This window comes from Dermacentor andersoni, chromosome 3 (assembly GCF_023375885.2).
Source record: "Dermacentor andersoni chromosome 3, qqDerAnde1_hic_scaffold, whole genome shotgun sequence".
Lineage (NCBI taxonomy): Eukaryota > Metazoa > Arthropoda > Arachnida > Ixodida > Ixodidae > Dermacentor > Dermacentor andersoni.
This window is the reverse complement of record NC_092816.1, coordinates 46,950,177-46,967,611: the sequence shown is the minus strand read 5'-3', so window position 1 is coordinate 46,967,611 and position 17,435 is coordinate 46,950,177. Positions and strand designations below refer to the sequence as shown.

The 17,435-nt window shown below is 46.0% G+C and overlaps 1 protein-coding gene across 5 annotated transcripts in view; it reads left to right on the top strand.

Moving 5' to 3' along the window:
- Window positions 1-17,435, top strand: part of dom (domino helicase) — a 135,621-nt gene that overhangs the window by 69,643 nt on the left and 48,543 nt on the right. For all 5 annotated transcript variants that reach the window (XM_055063994.2, XM_055063992.2, XM_055063985.2 and 2 more), the window contains exons 24-28: window positions 1,775-1,889; window positions 8,202-8,333; window positions 9,333-9,500; window positions 12,289-12,372; window positions 13,379-13,519. In XM_055063994.2, coding sequence (XP_054919969.1) covers window positions 1,775-1,889; window positions 8,202-8,333; window positions 9,333-9,500; window positions 12,289-12,372; window positions 13,379-13,519 — 640 coding nt within the window. The remainder of the gene's footprint in view (window positions 1-1,774; window positions 1,890-8,201; window positions 8,334-9,332; window positions 9,501-12,288; window positions 12,373-13,378; window positions 13,520-17,435) is intronic.

Sequence of the window (17,435 nt, the reverse complement as noted above, 5' to 3'; positions counted from 1 at the left end):
AAACTTTTGTTTAGGGTGCGAACTCGGACCGAAGCCTGATTCTGACGGCTATGCAAAATGGAAAGACGCACACCAGTGCCAAAAAAATACTGACAGCAAAGCTGGTCATATGGAAGTTGAAGCTGGCCTCACACTGTTTCGAAGGTCTTTAGAGCGCCGTGGATTGAGATACACGACCATCTTGTGCGATGGTGACAGCCGCACATTCACTGCTATCCAAGAAGAAAAAGTTTATGGATTTGTTGATGTCCAGAAGGAGGACTGCGTCAATCACGTCCAAAAGCGCATGGGGACGGCACTGCGTAATTTAGTGCAGAAACAAAAAGGTGAGGGGAAGAAATGCCTTGGCGGGAGAGGCCGGCTGACAAATGAGCTCATCACCAGGCTCAGCATGTATTATGGCTGGGCTCTAAAATCCAATGACGGTGATGTGGACGCCATGCAGAAGGCTGTGATGGCGACGTACAGGCATGTCACGTCCACTGACGAACGTTCGGATCACAGCCTGTGTCCAAACGGCGAAAATTCATGGTGTCGTCACAATGCTGCAAAAGCAAAAGGAGAGCCTGAACCCAGGCACCACTACAACTTGCCGGAACATGTGGCAGAAGCAATGCTGCCTGTATATACGCGGCTATCCGAAAACTCCCTGCTCCAGAGATGCCAGCGAGGCAAGACACAAAATTCAAATGAGAGCCTTCACTCAGTGATTTGGAGTTTAGTCTCAAAAGAGCAGCATTCTTCTCTCTTTGCCGTGCAAGCTGCTGTAGCGGAAGCTGTCCTACGCTTCAACACTGGGAACCTGCTTGCGTCCACTGCAATCCTACAGCAGCTGCATATGAATATTCCTGGCACTGCATCTCAGCGAGCTAAGGAGAAAGACTGCCATCGAAGTGCCAACTCCAGCAAGAAGCGAGAAGCCTCTTTGAGCGCAAGGAAGCTGGCTAAGAAGCGGCATAAAGATGGGATGCATCCAGATTATGCCCCTGGTGCATTTCCATGAGATTTTATTGGCATGTTGCCAATAAAAATGTTGCAAAATGTTTTTCCTTGATTTCTCAAAACAACAATTCTGACAGACTTCTGATTTTGGAGGTGAAATAGCTTCTGTCCTATTTCAGCTATCAGCATAATTTTTTTTTGCCAGAAAGAGAAATGTATGCAGTAAGCAATATGCCCTTTTTCAAAGCAGTACTCTTCTCAAAAAGTTTTTGAAATGGGTCACATGTTTGACATGTCAAGATGGCATTTCTTTCTCACAACTTTGATGAGCTCTAACTCTTGCTCAGATTAGCCTAGAACATTGATTAATACCTTATGGCACTCCCTGAACATTCTAGATAGTCTTCATACTCAAATTACTGTGTTAGAATTTTCTGTTTAGATGCTAATTTTCCTCCAAACAAAGGACCCAGCTCACACAATGCTTTTAGAGTATATCAGAAACTACTTATCCTATGGCAAAATTAATTACATTTTTAGAATCTGCACATTAAAATACACAAAGTGTGAAAATTTCGTGCAGATCTGTCCACAAATAAAAAAGTAGTCTTTCAAGTGTAGCCTCCCCCCTTAAGCCTCTACATCATAGTTTTGAACTGTGTTAGCTGCTTCGAAGCAGTGTAAGATTGTCTGGTTGTTCCACTTTGAAAGCTCCTGCGTTGCTGTAATATTTTGAAAACCTTCAGTCTATTCATTACTTATACCCAAAACAGCTAGCTTTGTTTTCGGTAGCCTAGCAGTTGCATCATTGAGTGTTTCTTCTTTTGTTCAGGTTGATAAGTGAGAGAACAGTTGAAGAAAACATCTTGAAGAAGGCAAACCAGAAGAGGATGCTGGGTGACTTGGCAATTGAAGGAGGCAACTTCACCACAGCCTTCTTCAAGCAGGTATGTAGGCATTAGCTTCTGCCCGTACTTCAATTTATGCTCAACAGAGCCTAGCAGTACGTGAAGGATTTGCAAATGAATATACAAGGTGTGGAAGTTATTGTAAATAAGTAGGGTGATGTAATAGTAATTTTTGAGATCGAATTGAATTGTGCCAAAGAGCAAATTGAATCGCATATTGAATACTTTTCTTTCTCACTTTCAATATTCACATCCTAGTTTATTAACAATGTTCAGCAAATTTCTGTCATTATACTATGTGCTTGTTTTTTTGAAAGCTTAAATGGAAGCATTAGTAGAAAATGAGTAGCTTATTCGATGACTTACCGTATTGTTGCATGTATAACCCGCCACCGCATATAATCCGCACCCCCAATTACAACAGCCTGGAAAAAAATATGTATATTCTTATGTATAATCTGGGGAAGTAACTGCATACAACACTGCTCAAATCTTTGCAAAAACACTCTTAGTTCGTGGATGCATGACTCGTCTACGTCGTATCTTTGGCCAGCGGCTATGTTCCCCCGTTCTTCAACAATGCTAAGCTGGATTCACACGCCGTATGTTATTGTGGACGAATCAGTCGCATGATATGGGATGTGAATCGGATCACTTGGCAGCTAGCACTCGCACGATAGCGAATGACAGTGTGGGCGGAGAAGCCTCCACATCGGCAACGGCGACGGAGCAAATGTGACTGAGCCGAAAATCCCAATGGTAATTTGGCTCACCGCTGTATCGCGGATCACTTTGTGCAGACTGAAATAAAACATTTAATGGCAGAGAACCTTGCCTTGAGGTGTGGGTTCACGGCGGTATGCGCTGCGCTACCGTGAAGCCACACTTAATGGCGAAATTCGTAAATAATTTGCGCCCCCATTTTACTCTAAAATTTTTGGAAATTTCAGTGCGGGTTATATGTATAAACATACGGTATTGGTGAGTGGTAATGGTATCAATTTAGCCAAAAAAGTCTGGCTCCTTGAGTTACAAGCAGGGTGCTTCACTGTGTAATTTGTTGCGTTTTATGTGTACTGTTGCTGCCTGGATATAATTTATCACAGTTGGCGATGTAAAGTATTTGAAAACTATTGGAAAAATATTTGTATTGATGAATATTGTAGAACTTTGTTGATGTGATTCCGTTTTGTATGATTTCCTGACACCACTAGTCTTCATGGTTGAACACAAAAAATTACCCGATACAGTTAATATAGTTCAATTCGCAAATCAGATATCTAGTATTTTATTTCTTGGATGGTTTCTCGAATATTACATACATTCGTGGCTGACCAGGCCGTGGTCAGTGCCTTTACATGTGCAGCATTCCCATAGCGCACAATCTCTATCAATAGAAAGTCCAACCAAGTCGATCGGACCGATCGAAACTATCAATGCTACATGGACATAGGGAACAACAAAAACAGTGCTTATGGAAAGCAGAGAAGTATGTGCGAAGATCAGGTCAATAAGCCCCCAGAAGGCACGCTGATTGTATCGACCATGCGGGCTCAGTATTCACGTACGCAGATTCATGCAGTTCTGAGCTTTCTACCCACGTTGCGAGCACACAGACAAACTTGGCATGCATAGTTGCTGTAGTTGCTGGCCCACAGACCCGAACGCCACTTCACAATGACCGTCAATCTAACCCATAAGAGTGATCTTGCAACCGATGACTGATAAGCCACCCATAGTAACATATTAGCGACAAGGCTTCTGCAATGGTTTGCAGCCCATTATCACATCGGCCAGCGGCGAATTTTCTTCGGCCACACCATTGGACAACAGTCAGTCCATTAGGCCTAACCGGAGGTGCATCGTTGGGTGTTGGCGACTAAAGGGACTTTTTCGTACCCAATCAACGCAGAGTGGTTGCACGAGCCTCAGAACACAGATAAACTGCCTCATCAACGAAAGGGAGTGCACAGGATGATCGTTGTTCACGGCTGCCATCTTTGTGAAACACTGCGGTGGCCGTGAACTCATTCAGAATGCCGTTCATAGGCATACATTGGTCTATTATTGTAGCTTTGAGTGACCCGTCACAAGACTATCTTTGGATTTACATGGCGAGCTCGAAAATATGCCACGTGACTATGGCACAATTAACTGCGGTCACATATGCATTTATTATATGGTTGGCAGATGGACAGAGAGAGAGAGAGAGAGAGACAAAAAAAAATGAAACGGAAGGGAGGGGGCCATTGCACAAACATGCTGCGTGTCTCCCGATTTGGTGGCTCTACTGTGGGCGCCAGCCGCATTTGACTAGTATGGTGTCAGTGACTGCGCAGAGCGGTGCCGATTGTCACGTGATGCGCATTTCCTGCTTTTGTCCGTTGCACAGATTGGCCTTAACGAGCTAACACTAACTTATAGAAACCACCTGCCATAAAGACGAAAAATCTCTCCTGTTTCCTGGAAGAAAACTGGAAAGCAAAACTTTCTAAGCAATACAGTAGAAGATTGCCATTAAGCAGAGTATGGCCAACTATCAAACTGAATACCCCATTGGTAATAAAGGGGCCCTGAGCCACTTTTTATCGAAATGGAGAAAGGCATGTGAAGTCAAAGTAGGCTATTTCAGAAATACTTTGCCACAAACAGTACCTTGATGCGTTCAGCAGAAGCGGAGTTATTGGCAATCAAACGCGGCCTCCGCTGTGCTCCCATTCCTTCTTCATTGCCTTGCTCTGTGACGGCTACAATGCAGTGGGGCGTGCCCACAATGCTCCACCTTCTAAATGTCACCGTGGTGCGCAGTTCAAAATTTTATTTTGGATGTTAACATAGACGACACAACTTCCACCTTTAGTGCCTATGACGCGCTTAATAGATACCGCGGCGGCTGTGGTATCTATGCCATGTAGCAGAGCGCACCTTTATGTCAGCTATTGGCCAATAGCAGCCATCTAAGGGAATGACAAAATAAAGCATGCGATGGCGGAATAAAGCATCCAGAAGAGAGTGAGGACAGGGCCTTCTAATGAAAAGAGAGCGTTTGAGGGAAAGGTGACTTTGCGACCCCCTCCCCCCCCTTGTGTGCACTTGATCACTTTATTGCGAGCTTGCTTCCTTTTCCCCTTTCTTGCGCAGGAAGATCACATAATAGCGCTATCCTTCTTGGCTCACCCTTGCATGCTTTCACTTGCACCCAAAGCAAGCAGTGCGCAGGGTGCAGTAGGATCTTATTGCCATTGCAATTAACATGTAACATTCCTCTTGGTCATGCAGCGCACGACTTGAGAGGTTCGTTCAGTGTCAGCCGCTTGTAATTCACCCATTCGACCATTTCCATCCACGGAAGTTTCAGTTTATTCTCTCGGTATTCTTTTGCGGCAGGGTGAAATTTAGATGCATTTAAATAGTGTATTACTACACTTCGTTATATTGAGGTTCTAATTAATGTTTTATGGGCCAGAAACTATAAAAAGTTAAGCATAGATAATCTCTTTATTAAATTTCATTATATTGAGGTTTAACTGTACTTGCAAATTACAAGGTAATCATTTATGTTGCTCTGCCAGATACAACACAGCCTTTTTCCTGCACAGGATTGAATGTGCGCGCCTTCTGCCTATAATGCAACTGTACGATTCCGCTCAAAGGCCCTGGCTGGCGTCTGTACGTTTCTACGGGCCAATACTTTTGTTATTTCCATCGTAAAGTTTGCCTTCGCTGGATAATGTGAATTTGACCAATCAGCACGCACGCCTTTGACCTATTTACCGTATTTACTCGCATAATGATCGCACTTGTTAAATGATCGCACCCCTGAATTTTGTCGTCAAAATTCGATTTTTTAAAAGTTTCCCGTGTAATGATCGCACCCCGAACTTGCCGCAGCAATATGTCGTGTGCCAAATCTAGCTAATAATAGAGACCTTTAGCCTGTCCGGAATTCTGGTAAACGGGAGCGGCTTGGGTGGATTGCCGGATTTGCGGGGGCGTAAACTTGAGCGGCCAGAGCGGTGCAGCCGCCTGGTAGCGTAAATTTCAAACAGACAAACACAGAGCTAAAACTGCAGTAACACACTATATCCGCTTCGCTGCTGGTGCAAATTTTTGTCAGCGGCGTAATTGTGGACACGATTACGTCGCTGTCGAAAATTTACACCAGAAGCTAAGCAGAATATAGTAATTAGCTTTGTGTTCGTGTGGTTGAGCTTTGCGCCACCAGCTGGCACCACCAATCTGGCCGCTCACGTTTACGCCCCCGCTAAACCGGCAAACCGCCCGCGCTTGCCGGAATACCGGACACGCTAAAAGTCTCTAATGATTGAGCTTACCATCTATCGAATGCTACGCGAACGACTCTTCAAGACAAACCAAGCGGTCTGCACGCACCAAACATTCTTAAGTAGATGCCTCATTTCATTACTTTCATCACTTTCCATGACAAAAAGAGGTACAACCAAACTTGCCTTTATTATGTGTAGGCTTTATAATGGTTGCGGTCAACAACAACAAAAAAAGGCGCCTTTCGATTCTCATCAGCACTCCTGGGCACGCAACAAATCGCGAGCGGCACCAATAGTAGCCACGTTTACACTGATACGTTGAAAGTGTACCTTATTCATACGCCAACGCTTGTAACACAGCTAAGATAGTCACCCACCCTTAGTGCAAATGTGCAGTATTAGGATAGTAGTGAAGAAAAATGCCGCAGTTTCCGCAGCATGCTTGCCATGTGTTTCTATGTCACTGGCAGCTAAGTGCGCCCATCTGTTTCTGCCCCCTCAAAGTGGACATGGCTACATTATCCCCGCAAACTTGCCGATATTAACGATATTATTCATTACTGATACGGAAGAAACTGTTCCAATGCACGTAATGTACTCACGAGAAGAAAAACAAAATTGCGTTCGGCGCGTTTGGCTTGCTTCGCCGGCCGCCATTTTTGTTTTGGTGTCCCGCACCCGCATCCCGCAGCCAACGCGGACTGAAAAAATTGTTTTTTTCTTTTTGCTTGAAATTTAACCCGCACAATGATCTCACCCTGAATTTGCGTCAATTTTTTCTGACAAAGAAGTGCGATCATTATGCGAGTAAATACGGTAGTTACTCTGATAACCATTTCTCTAGTGGTATCATCTGTCACGATGAAGCTGAAAAAAAAAAAAATTTTAATTATGGGGTTTTACGTGCCAAAACCACTTTCTGATTATGAGGCACGCCGTAGTGGAGGACTCCGGAAATTTCGACCACCTGGGGTTCTTTAATGTGCACCTAAATCTAAGTACACGGGTGTTTTTGCATTTCGCCCCCATCGAAATGCGGCCACCGTGGCCGGGATTCGATCCCGCGACCTCGTGCTCAGCAGCCTAACACCATAGCCACTGAGCAACCACGGCGGGTGGTTGAAGCTGAAGGGACAGCGACTGTGTTGAACTGGCATCATCTTTCATCCAAAACACCTATTTTCAGCCCACCCTAGGAAGATTTTGAAGCCATAATCATAGCTAACAATTTCTGATTGTAGTATTTACCTGACTCTATTTGACAATTAAAAAAGAGAGGAAATTGGGACGAAAATTGCCTGCACGGTGATATTGGCACAAGACCGCCTTCGCAACGGTCGTTTGCTTTACCGCACAACAGAGATATATTGCAGTGGAGCTGACTTTTAAAAATTATTGTGATGAAATTGATTTTAAAAAACCAGCTGCCATTGTGCAAAAATTTTGCTTGCTATAAGATCAGATCTGCATTAAATTTTTATTTTGTTTAGGACTTTTAATGTCATTCCCACGTTAGATATTTAGCAACTGCTCGGGATTTGGGGCCGTGTTAGAATAGAGAAAGTACTGACAAATTAATCATAGGTGTTTTGTGGTGTCTTTTCCGCATTTTGTTTAATTCGACCCGCTGGATAATTCAATCAATTTTGTTTGTCCTGTCAGGGTTGAATTAACGGAAGTTGAATGTACTAAGTAAACCAGTTGGTCAGAAGCCCTGCAGACAAACTAATCAATAAGCATGATTCTCAGACCGCGCAACAGTCTGTTATGATGTTTCTGTTGCTGAAAATGCGAGGTTGCATGGGCTGTGCTTTACATGTGTAGAAGATGTGCGAGGATGGGGTCTTTTTGTCATGGTGGTGCCCCTCACTTATGTGCATGTTTATGAATTTGAAGACTTGTGCTATAAGTTGTCTACACCATAGTGGACAGTGACGGGAAATGTTAGGGGAGCGTGTGAGGGTTATTGACGCATGAAAGCAGCAGGCCTGATCACTGCAGTACCGTGTTGGCGTCATGTATCGCTAGGAGGAGGATTCGCAACCTTCTTGCCTGTACTTTTCAGAACACGCTGAAGGACCTGTTTGGAACTGACTTTGGCCTGGCAGTCGCTGAGAAAAGCGAAGAGTCGCAGAGGGAAGACAGACCGATCGAGCCAGAGAGGCCTGAAAAGTTCTCCTCTGTGGAGTTCGAGAAGGTAAAAGTCTGCTGCTGAAATCTTGCTGAAACTGGTTTGTCTGCAAAAAAAGGCGAAGCATCTATTGTGATAGCAAATTGGTGGACAGCTGTGCGATGTAAGGATAGTAATTTTATCACCCGTATAAACTTGTAAACGTAGGTACAATAACTAAATTAACAAACAAGGTGTTGCGTGCACAAGCAAACATGAATACACCTGACGTGATGACTCTGGAAACTCGCTGTCAAAACGCTGGCGGGAGGATTTGCGACAGCAGCAGCAAGCGAAGTGTCATTCGTGCTGTCTTATCGCTTCAACGAAAAGTGAGTACCGAGAATAGCACGCTCAAAGCTACGAGCCACCGACGCACCTAGACTCCGCCCCCAACACAGATTGCTCTCAAGATACCGGGTGACCACACACAGCCACCACATGCGCAGTTTATGTTGCACAATTCCTTATGTATTTGTCAGAGTTTAATTGTATAGTGTTGTGCGGCTTTCTCTGGTTTCAAGCAAAAACTGTTTAAAAGAAGTTCAACTTTTCTGTGGAACTCGTGCACCTTAAACTTTAGGCTTCAGCTTTACATTCTGCTTGCTGCCCCTTTTTTTCATTATTTCTTGTATGCCTAAATTAGATGCTGGCAGTTAGCATGGGTGCAAAGCTTCATGCTGTTTTAAAAGTATGTACTCTAAAAAAAGTTTGCACCCTTTGAGGCATATCTTGTCCCCAAATAATAATCGTACTCTATCGTGCTTGCATTTCCTTTCTTGAAAACCGTACTTGGTACTTTCCTCTCGAGATTGCTGTGTTCCACTGATAACGCGCATGCAGTTTGTGACCTGGCAGTAACCAAGTACTCGGCGTTAGAGAAAGAAAAGGCACGCAGGATAGATGACGATTATTGTCTGAGGACAAGATGCACCCCAAAGCGTGCAAACTTTAGTTCCTAGAGCGTGGTTGAACTAATGCTTGGCTGGTGTCTTTGTCGTGATGTCTCGCTGAATGCTGTTGCAGGCGCTTGGCATGGCAGAGGAAGAGCTGGACGTCCAGGCCGCACACACGGCTCGTGCTGAAGCGGCTGCTGAACTGGCCGAGTTCGACGAGTCCATCCCGTTGGACACCGACAGCCGGGACGAGGACAAGTCCCAAGCAGAGGAGGAGCTGGACAAGCTCATGGATCAGGCAAGTGTAGTGCAAACCCTTCCGCAATGTTTACAAAAAAAGCAAAGCTGTTAAGGGAAGGCTCGCAACTGTTGTCGTGCGGCGAAGGGCGGCGTACAGCAGCATGGTCAATATAAAATTTGTATAGAACGCAAGGTGTGTCAGGGCCTCAAATTTGTTTTGAAAGGTAATGATAAATGATCATAAAAAGTTTACCTTGAGTATATCTCATTAAAAAAACAAGAACTTATAGGTACATTCTTCTTTTTAACAATCAACTTGTACTTTTTTATGTCATGTTATACCAGCTCCACGTTGGAGCCGTATGAAACCTCGTAAAGCTCGTATAGAAATCTTGGCTAGAGGTTTCTACGGCTGCAGCAGTGAAACCTGGTGCTATGGTGCTGCAACACTGTTTGCGTGGGAGCCGCCACTAAGAATAGCCCGCCACGGCTGCTCTCAAACACTGGAGCTGCGTTCAAGCTAGGTTGTGAGCCAGCAAACAGACCCCTAGCACTTCTGAAAGGCTGTGAGAACTCGATTATACAGCATCACTGTTTTTTATGTATCATTTCTCAGATTGGTACACCTCTGTGGATGATTTTAAACAGCAGTACTGGTCCAACTGCACCATTTAGCTACAGTTTGACTCGCCTGCTCCTGGCTGCGCCTGCTCAAGTGCCATTTGTGGCAACTGCGCAAAAGTGTTATATTTTCACATTTTCATGGCAGTGCAATGTTTTCACTAGGGTTATGCAACTACAGTCAATGACTGATTTTCCGGAAGCCCGATTTTTTGGACATGCCCCATGATTCATACGCCTTCGCTGCACCACTACAGTACTTCATAGTCAATGTATAAGAAAGTCTGAAATTTCGGATGCAAAAACACTTTGCCGTCTGATTTTCCAGACATTTTGCCATGACTGCAGGTCCGAAACTGCATTGATCGAAACCACTACTGCCGCCATTTTGATTATCTTGCTGGCTCAAACAGGCGTTCTCATGTGCAGATCTGCTGGCAGCCATAGTCACCACCTCGGCAATGCTAGGTCTAGCAACTTTGACATTAGCTACCAAGCGTCTTGCTGTTCGCCACTGTTAACAATGGTGCCGACTCCGCCTTTGTAATCCTCGCCAATGGCTTCGAAGTTTGGAAAGCACAACGCATTGCATAATGTCGGTTCCCAAAAGTCAGCTTCGCCTCAATACAGCAATATTACGTGTTGATGCATATGCTAAGTATTGCAGTGAAGCATACCAAGAGTGGGCAGAGGCAATTGGCACGGGACACAGTATGTATTCCTTAATTATACGCACATGCATGCACCATATCCTGTCACACTACGAGCACCGGTATGCCTATTAATTCTACTGGCAGGTCTTTGGAGCTATTTCGGATGTGCCTGTGGTGATTTGAGCTCTTGGAGGCAGTAAAGGTAGCGCTTTGAATGGTCGGTCGGGTTTTGGCTAGAAAAGTTACGGTTTTCGAATCATATTGTATCTATTCAGAGACCACATGACATACGGGCAGCCGACAAACCACCTCACAACGAAAGCGTGTGTATTGGATGGTATGAACGTTGTTCTCCACTGCCATTGCCGTAATTTTTTTGTCTTGTGCGTGACGGCGCAAATTGTTCTAGCTCATTTGTTATTTTATGTCTGTCTTGCGCCCAAGTGCATATCTTTGTTCACTGTAAAAATGCTTGCAGCATACCGTGCATGGTATACCATTCGTGAGAAGGCAAGCTTAATTGGTTACTGTTGGCTTTGTGTTTTGCTTCACTGTTGAACAGCACTTACTGGTTGCACAGTGATAACAAGCTTTGCCAAATGGCTACAGATTATTGCTGTGCTCTTCAATCGTGCCAAAAAGACCAATTTTTCTGCTCTGAAACTGCTCCTAAACTGCTGCAGAACATTTTTCCTGCTCCAGGAATTGCTCCAAATCCTAAACCGGCTGGACCACCACTGTAAACAGTGATAACTGAGAAATACCGTATAGAATCGTATAAGGCCTGCACCAGCCGAAAATTAGAAAAAAGAATTTAAACTAAGAAGCAGTTACGTTTGCTACACTGATGCCGCATGCGCACATCGTTGAATTTTGCTACGCTGCGTACTTCTGCATGCCGCTACTAAATGGCGAGATCTGCGCATTGACCTCTGATGCAATAGTACATCCGGGATTCCGGTTTGTGTACAAGTCAAGGCTGCACTGGCACCATTCAGGTGAAAAGGTTTGTTCCTGTGTAAAGGCCACACCTCACCAAAATTGTGAAAAAAAATGTTTATAGGGCATCTAGGGGAACATTAATCAGCCCCTTTCATGAAAGTACTAAAGCACAGTCTTTAAGCATAAGCAGGAGAACATGACTTCGATTTAGATGCACAACTTCTTTGTGTGCTTGGGTTGCAGTGATATTCACCTTCATAATAAAAGCACCTGCCAGCATGCAGGAACTAGGTACACAGTGCCCACTTGAGGGCCAATGTAAAAGCCAGATCGTGTTTCTTTTAGCGAAGAAACATAATGTGAGCAAATGAACTGAATTCAGTAAGGCTGGTTGCTTGGGCTTGTCGGTATGGCATCTTCTGATTTTAACTGCAAGGCTTACACAGAGAACAATGGAATCGGGAAAAAGATTTAACGTGGCTTAGTGCATTATTTTTTTTTTTCCCGTCTCCGTGTCTCTATGTGCACATGCTTTGCAGGTTTGGCGCAAGATGATTCGTTTCCACTTGTAGAAATGAGATGTCCATTTCTAAAAGTGTGTTTGTCCCATTTTCTTTTCTGGCATTGCAGCTTACACCTGTGGAGAGGTATGCCATGCAGTTCCTTGAATCTCTTCAGGAACCACTGACCCTTGAACAGTTGAAGCAGGCAGAGGTGAGTGAAATTATCGAGTTACATTTAGAGCGTTAGTATGAATAATGCTTGCGTGAGGTATGGAATAAGATGCTGATCGGTAATTTCAAGTTTATTTCACTGCTCATGAGATTTTAGGGAAAAAGAGGAAGCATTGATTTTGAGAGGCTTTGGCTTGTGTTTCGGACAATGAAGTGCATGGCCAAAACCGAGGCTTGCAGAAAAAAATCGAATCTCTTTTTAGTGATGTAAGCGCAAAGCCGATGGCACCACACTCACACGTGTCTGGGCTCCCAAGCCACAGTAAACTTGTTTTCGTGAAAATAGTGTTGGAAGGACAGCAAGGCAGAATTCATTGTGTTTGGGACCTCCAAAAATTACTGTTATACAGGTCACTAAATGTAAGGGTGGCGCAGTGCACAGCTTACAACAGAACTGGTACAAAATTATTTCTTTTCTTCGTTGTAGAGGCGTTCATTATAGATGAGCTTGACTTTGTCATCAAGTGGGTTTGTATGCCTCGGGAAGGAGAGTCATTTTTATTTTCATGTTGCGGCCTCTGGTTTTGCAGTCATGTGAACAGATTGCCAGTGCTTATCATTGGAGAGGGCTTGTGCCGGAACTATGGCATTGTCTGTGAAAGCCATGCTTCGTGCTGTCAAGGCCTGGAAATGGGTGCCAGGTTTTTTTGCACCATGCACTCCTCTCTGTCTGCGCCAATGCTCATCAGCAAAAATAGCATGAGTGGTCCCATTAGCTGTGTGCTCACGTGTTGTCATTAAGAATCAAAATTGTTTTTTGGCAATTGCTTTGTGTACAGTTGTGCTGGGTTGCTCTCGTAATGGTTTAAACATGGGCGTGCTCGTGTTCATGCAGTTACATGCATGAATTTTTTCCGTCCTTCCATTGGGGACATTTGCTTTTGGTGGTGTGGGTCCTGTGCATGGGAAGGTTATGTGTGCAGAAGTACAAATTTGATCCCTTGTGACATGATACATGTTTGAAGGATCCAATCTCTCTCTTGCAGGAGGAGATCGAGGCTCAGAAGAAGGACTGGGAGCTGGGCCGCCTCAAGGCCATCAAAGAGGAGGAAGAGCGGCGTGCTGGCTACCGAGACGACGAGGAGGCTCCTGCCCTGGTGTACTCGCGCGAGGATGCCTACACGCAGGTGCCTAAGAGTGGTCGCGAGCGCAGATCATCACGTGGTGGTGGTGGGACCAAGGGTGGGGCTGCTGTGCGCCAGGTGAATGGCACAGCGGCCGTGCCCAAGCGTACCAGTAAGCGGCGGGCGGCGGCCGTGGCGGCCGCTGCCGTCTCTTCTACCGCTGATAAAGTTGTGCAGGAGGAAGTGTCAGCACCCCTGAAGAAAAAGCGAGCCGCGTCACCGGTGCAGAACCACAGACATCACCAGCCATTGTTGCCGCCGGAGACGGCGCACCAACGTACCCGCCAGAAGTTGAGCGCAGGCTCCTGCAAACCTTTACATTCTGCAATGGAACAAGAGGAGGCACAGTCAGCCGTAGTGAATAAGCATGCTTCTGAGCATAAGAACCAGGTTGCCGCAAAGATCAAGGTTGCCGATAAACTCCAGTCACCGTATGTCAAACTGCATGCCACTGCTGATAAGACAAAGGTGACGGATAGGAGTGCAGCCACTGTGAAGCCCCCAACTGTTTCAGCGGCCGAAAAGGCAAAGGTTATAGATAAGAACATCAGGCTACTGCCACCTCCGTCAGCCGATAAGGCACAGGTTACAGACAAGTACACCCTAGCTGTTAAGCAGGATCCTCTTCCAGCCACTGATAAGAGGAAAGTGTTGGACAAAAATGCGTCGGCCGTCAAACTGCCACCTCATCCCACCACAGAGAAGGTTGTGCTTGGGGAGAAAGAGCTGTCTGTCGAGTGCACGTTGCCGGTCATGAAGGTTTTGCCGGCAGGGGTTGCAGAGAAATCCAGTGTCCCGGCAGAAGTGTCCCGACCTGCCGGGAAAACACAGATGCTAGAGAAGGCATTGCGTATGGGCAGCAAGGGCACGGCGCCAGCCACGAATGTTCCCCTCTCCGAACCTGTCGGCAATCATGTGGGCGATGCTCTCGATGCAGAGAAGTCTGCGGCCAACAGTCCTAGTAGGACCAAAATCCGCGCGCCGAATTCGACTGGGTCCTCACCTGTGGCAGTGAAACCATTCTCGAACCCCAACCTGGTCATTAGAACGAGAAGGGCGCGAGCTGCTGAGACCGAGCCTGAAGCCATGCCCAAGGCTGTGAAAATGGAGTCGAAGCAGTCGCCAAAGCAGGCAATGCAGCCCATGCCCAGTCCCAAGCCACCTTTGGTGGCAGAAGTCCCAGGGCCAGAAGCAGCACTCGAGGAACAAACTGTCCTTGAGGAGGTTGTCACTGAGTCTGTGGCTGCACTCGAGGAGGAGCAGGAGATGGTTGAGGAAACAATTGAAGAAATAATCATTGACGAGAGTGTCGAGGAGATGGCTGTAGAAGAGTGCCTCGAGGAGACGGCGGTGGAGGAGTGTGTCGAGGAGATGGCTGTGGAAGAGCGTGTTGCGGAGATGGCAGCAGAGGAGCATGCTGAGGATGTTGATGATGGGGCTGTAGAACAGGTGGTGCTAGGTGGAGCGGAGGGGGAACTGGCTCAGGGCGAGGAGTACAGTCTAGAGGAAGAGCAGGTGTACGAGTTTGTGCTGGACCCTGAGCTTTGCGAGGAGATAGGACCCGACCTCCTGGCAGAATTTGTGTCCAAGCTGACGCCCGAGCTGTTCTCACGGCTAAGCTTTGCAGGCGAGTCAGATGCTAATGGAGAGGAGGGTGTGGAGGCAAGCACTGTAGAAATCTGTGTCGAAGAGAAGGGGGAAGAGCTAACTGCCACAATGGACACAGAGGAGGAGGAAGGGCCAGGAGATGTTGTAGAAACTCCTGTTGAAGTTCAGGACATAGAAAAGGAGAGCACTGCAGAGGTACAGGTGGAGGAGGTGGAGGAGAATGCCGCTGATATTCCCATTGAGGAAGAAAATGCAGAAGTTATTATAGAGGAGGAGGAGGAGGAGGATGATGTTGAAATTATTGACCTTGACTTGGATCCCTTGCCTGTCCCAGTGTTGGGCGAGGTAGTCATGGATAGCCTCGGTCCAGATTTAGTCCCACCGCCAGCTGAGACCACTGTGGTAATAGAGTCCACCATTGACGAGGAAGTACCCCGACCCAAAACGAGGGGAGGTGGTGGCCGCTCTCGGCGGCGGCACCGGCAGTCCAGAAGCTCGAGGCGTAGCAGGGAGTGAACAACTTGTGCAAAAAATATGGTGTTGTCTCTGAGATGGACTCCCTCATGGAGCATTCGTTGTTGATTATCCTTCCGTGTGTGTAGGTGAAAAAAAGAAGCGGGAGATGCTTTGGGGTTGGGGAAGGGCTGTTCAAAGAGGAAGGGATGGGGCATAGGCATCATGCAGTGACTCTGTAAAGTTCTTCATTAGCTCATTCTTTTATTGTTTGTTCCTTCTGTGAAAGGACCTGTACATAGCGCGGGTGTGTGTGCATGAGTGTTCCACGTGTGGAGGACAGTGTGATCCAATCTCTGCGTCACGTGTGAGCAAGCTGTGGTGAAAGTGTGAAGGACTCTGTAATACTTAGGATCTTTTACAAAAATTTTGAGGAGAAGTGTGGCAGCAACAACAGAAGCCTTTGCAAAGGGGAGAGCAAGCTGGGTTTGCGGAGTCAATGTGGCTTGCACCTTGGGTGGCGTTAGTAGGTGCGTGCACTGGGAAAAACCTTGAGCTTTAGGGGGGGTGGGGGGGGTAAGAAAAACTTGAGGGGCGGCATCAATTTGTGTGCTCTCGCTCTTTCATCTCTGCTCCTGGCTCGTTCTCTCTTCAGCCTGTCATGCCACCTGCTTTTCTTTCATATTATTTTTTTAGTTCCAACACCCCAATCGTGCTTTTGCTAATTGTGTAATTCTACCATTCCCCGTGTCCCTCCAGTACCTGCCATCGTGACAAATGAATTGACGCGCACTTGGTGGCTGCGTGTATAGATTTGTTTTGCAGCCATCGCTGCGCGTCTTCGACGGAAGTGTGTTGTTGTTGTTTACCCTCGTGTGTGCGCGCCAACTGCTCTTGCTTGTTTCATACGTGCAGCCTTTTTTTTGTGTGTCGTCAAATCGTTCAAAGTGCTGCCACATTTAAGCACAATTCGCCGCCCTCACTTGGCTGGTTATTATTATTCTTTTTTGCCTCCCTCTTTCGGTATTTATGAGCAAAGGGCACACAATGTCACCACCACCTTTTATGTTTTTCTCTTCGCTTGTTTCCCCCTCCCCCTTTTTCCTTTTGTGGCCGAGCTGAGATGTGTTGCCGTGAACGCAACATAGAAAAAAAAGAAAACTCGGAAGCGCAGAAGCATGTTGAATAAAAGTCAAGTGAAGCACTCTTTCTCTTCGCCTCCGGTGTGTCTCAATTCTTGGGAGAGAGAGAGAGAGGTGTTGAGCACCCTTCTCAGGTTTTGGTGTCGCACTGTGCCACTCTTGCTCCTAAATGCAGCGTTTCTTTTGGTAGAGTTGGCCACCAGGTTTTTTATTTTTAACCCCCCCTATCTTATAGTTATTTTCGATACCACTCGCTTCTGCTTTCCCACGTCCAAATCTTTGATTTTTTTTTAACTACGCCCTGCAGCCTTTTATTTTCTCCCATTTCTGTTTACCATACACATTTGGCCTAGCATTATTCACACAACATTCTGGTCTTGACATCCTTTTCTATTCATTCTTTTTTTTTTTTTGGGCCAGCTCTGAATTTAGAGCACAAAAAATTTATTTTGCTCTATTTGTTTGTCCTCCACCTCCTACTTTTGCTGGACATTTTTTTTTTTTTTTAGCACAGGCAGGAATTAAAAAATTTGTTTTAAATTTCATAGGTGTTGTTACTCCCTTCCTTTCCCCTTTTTATTGTCTGGCACCAAAACTTGAAAAGATGGCCGGGCCATGGATTAGTCCACCTCTACCAAGAGATGAGATGCATTTGGGTGCGAAGAGCAAGACGTGCGTGCGCTTTTGCATCGGCCTTTCCTTATTCCCAGCTCAAT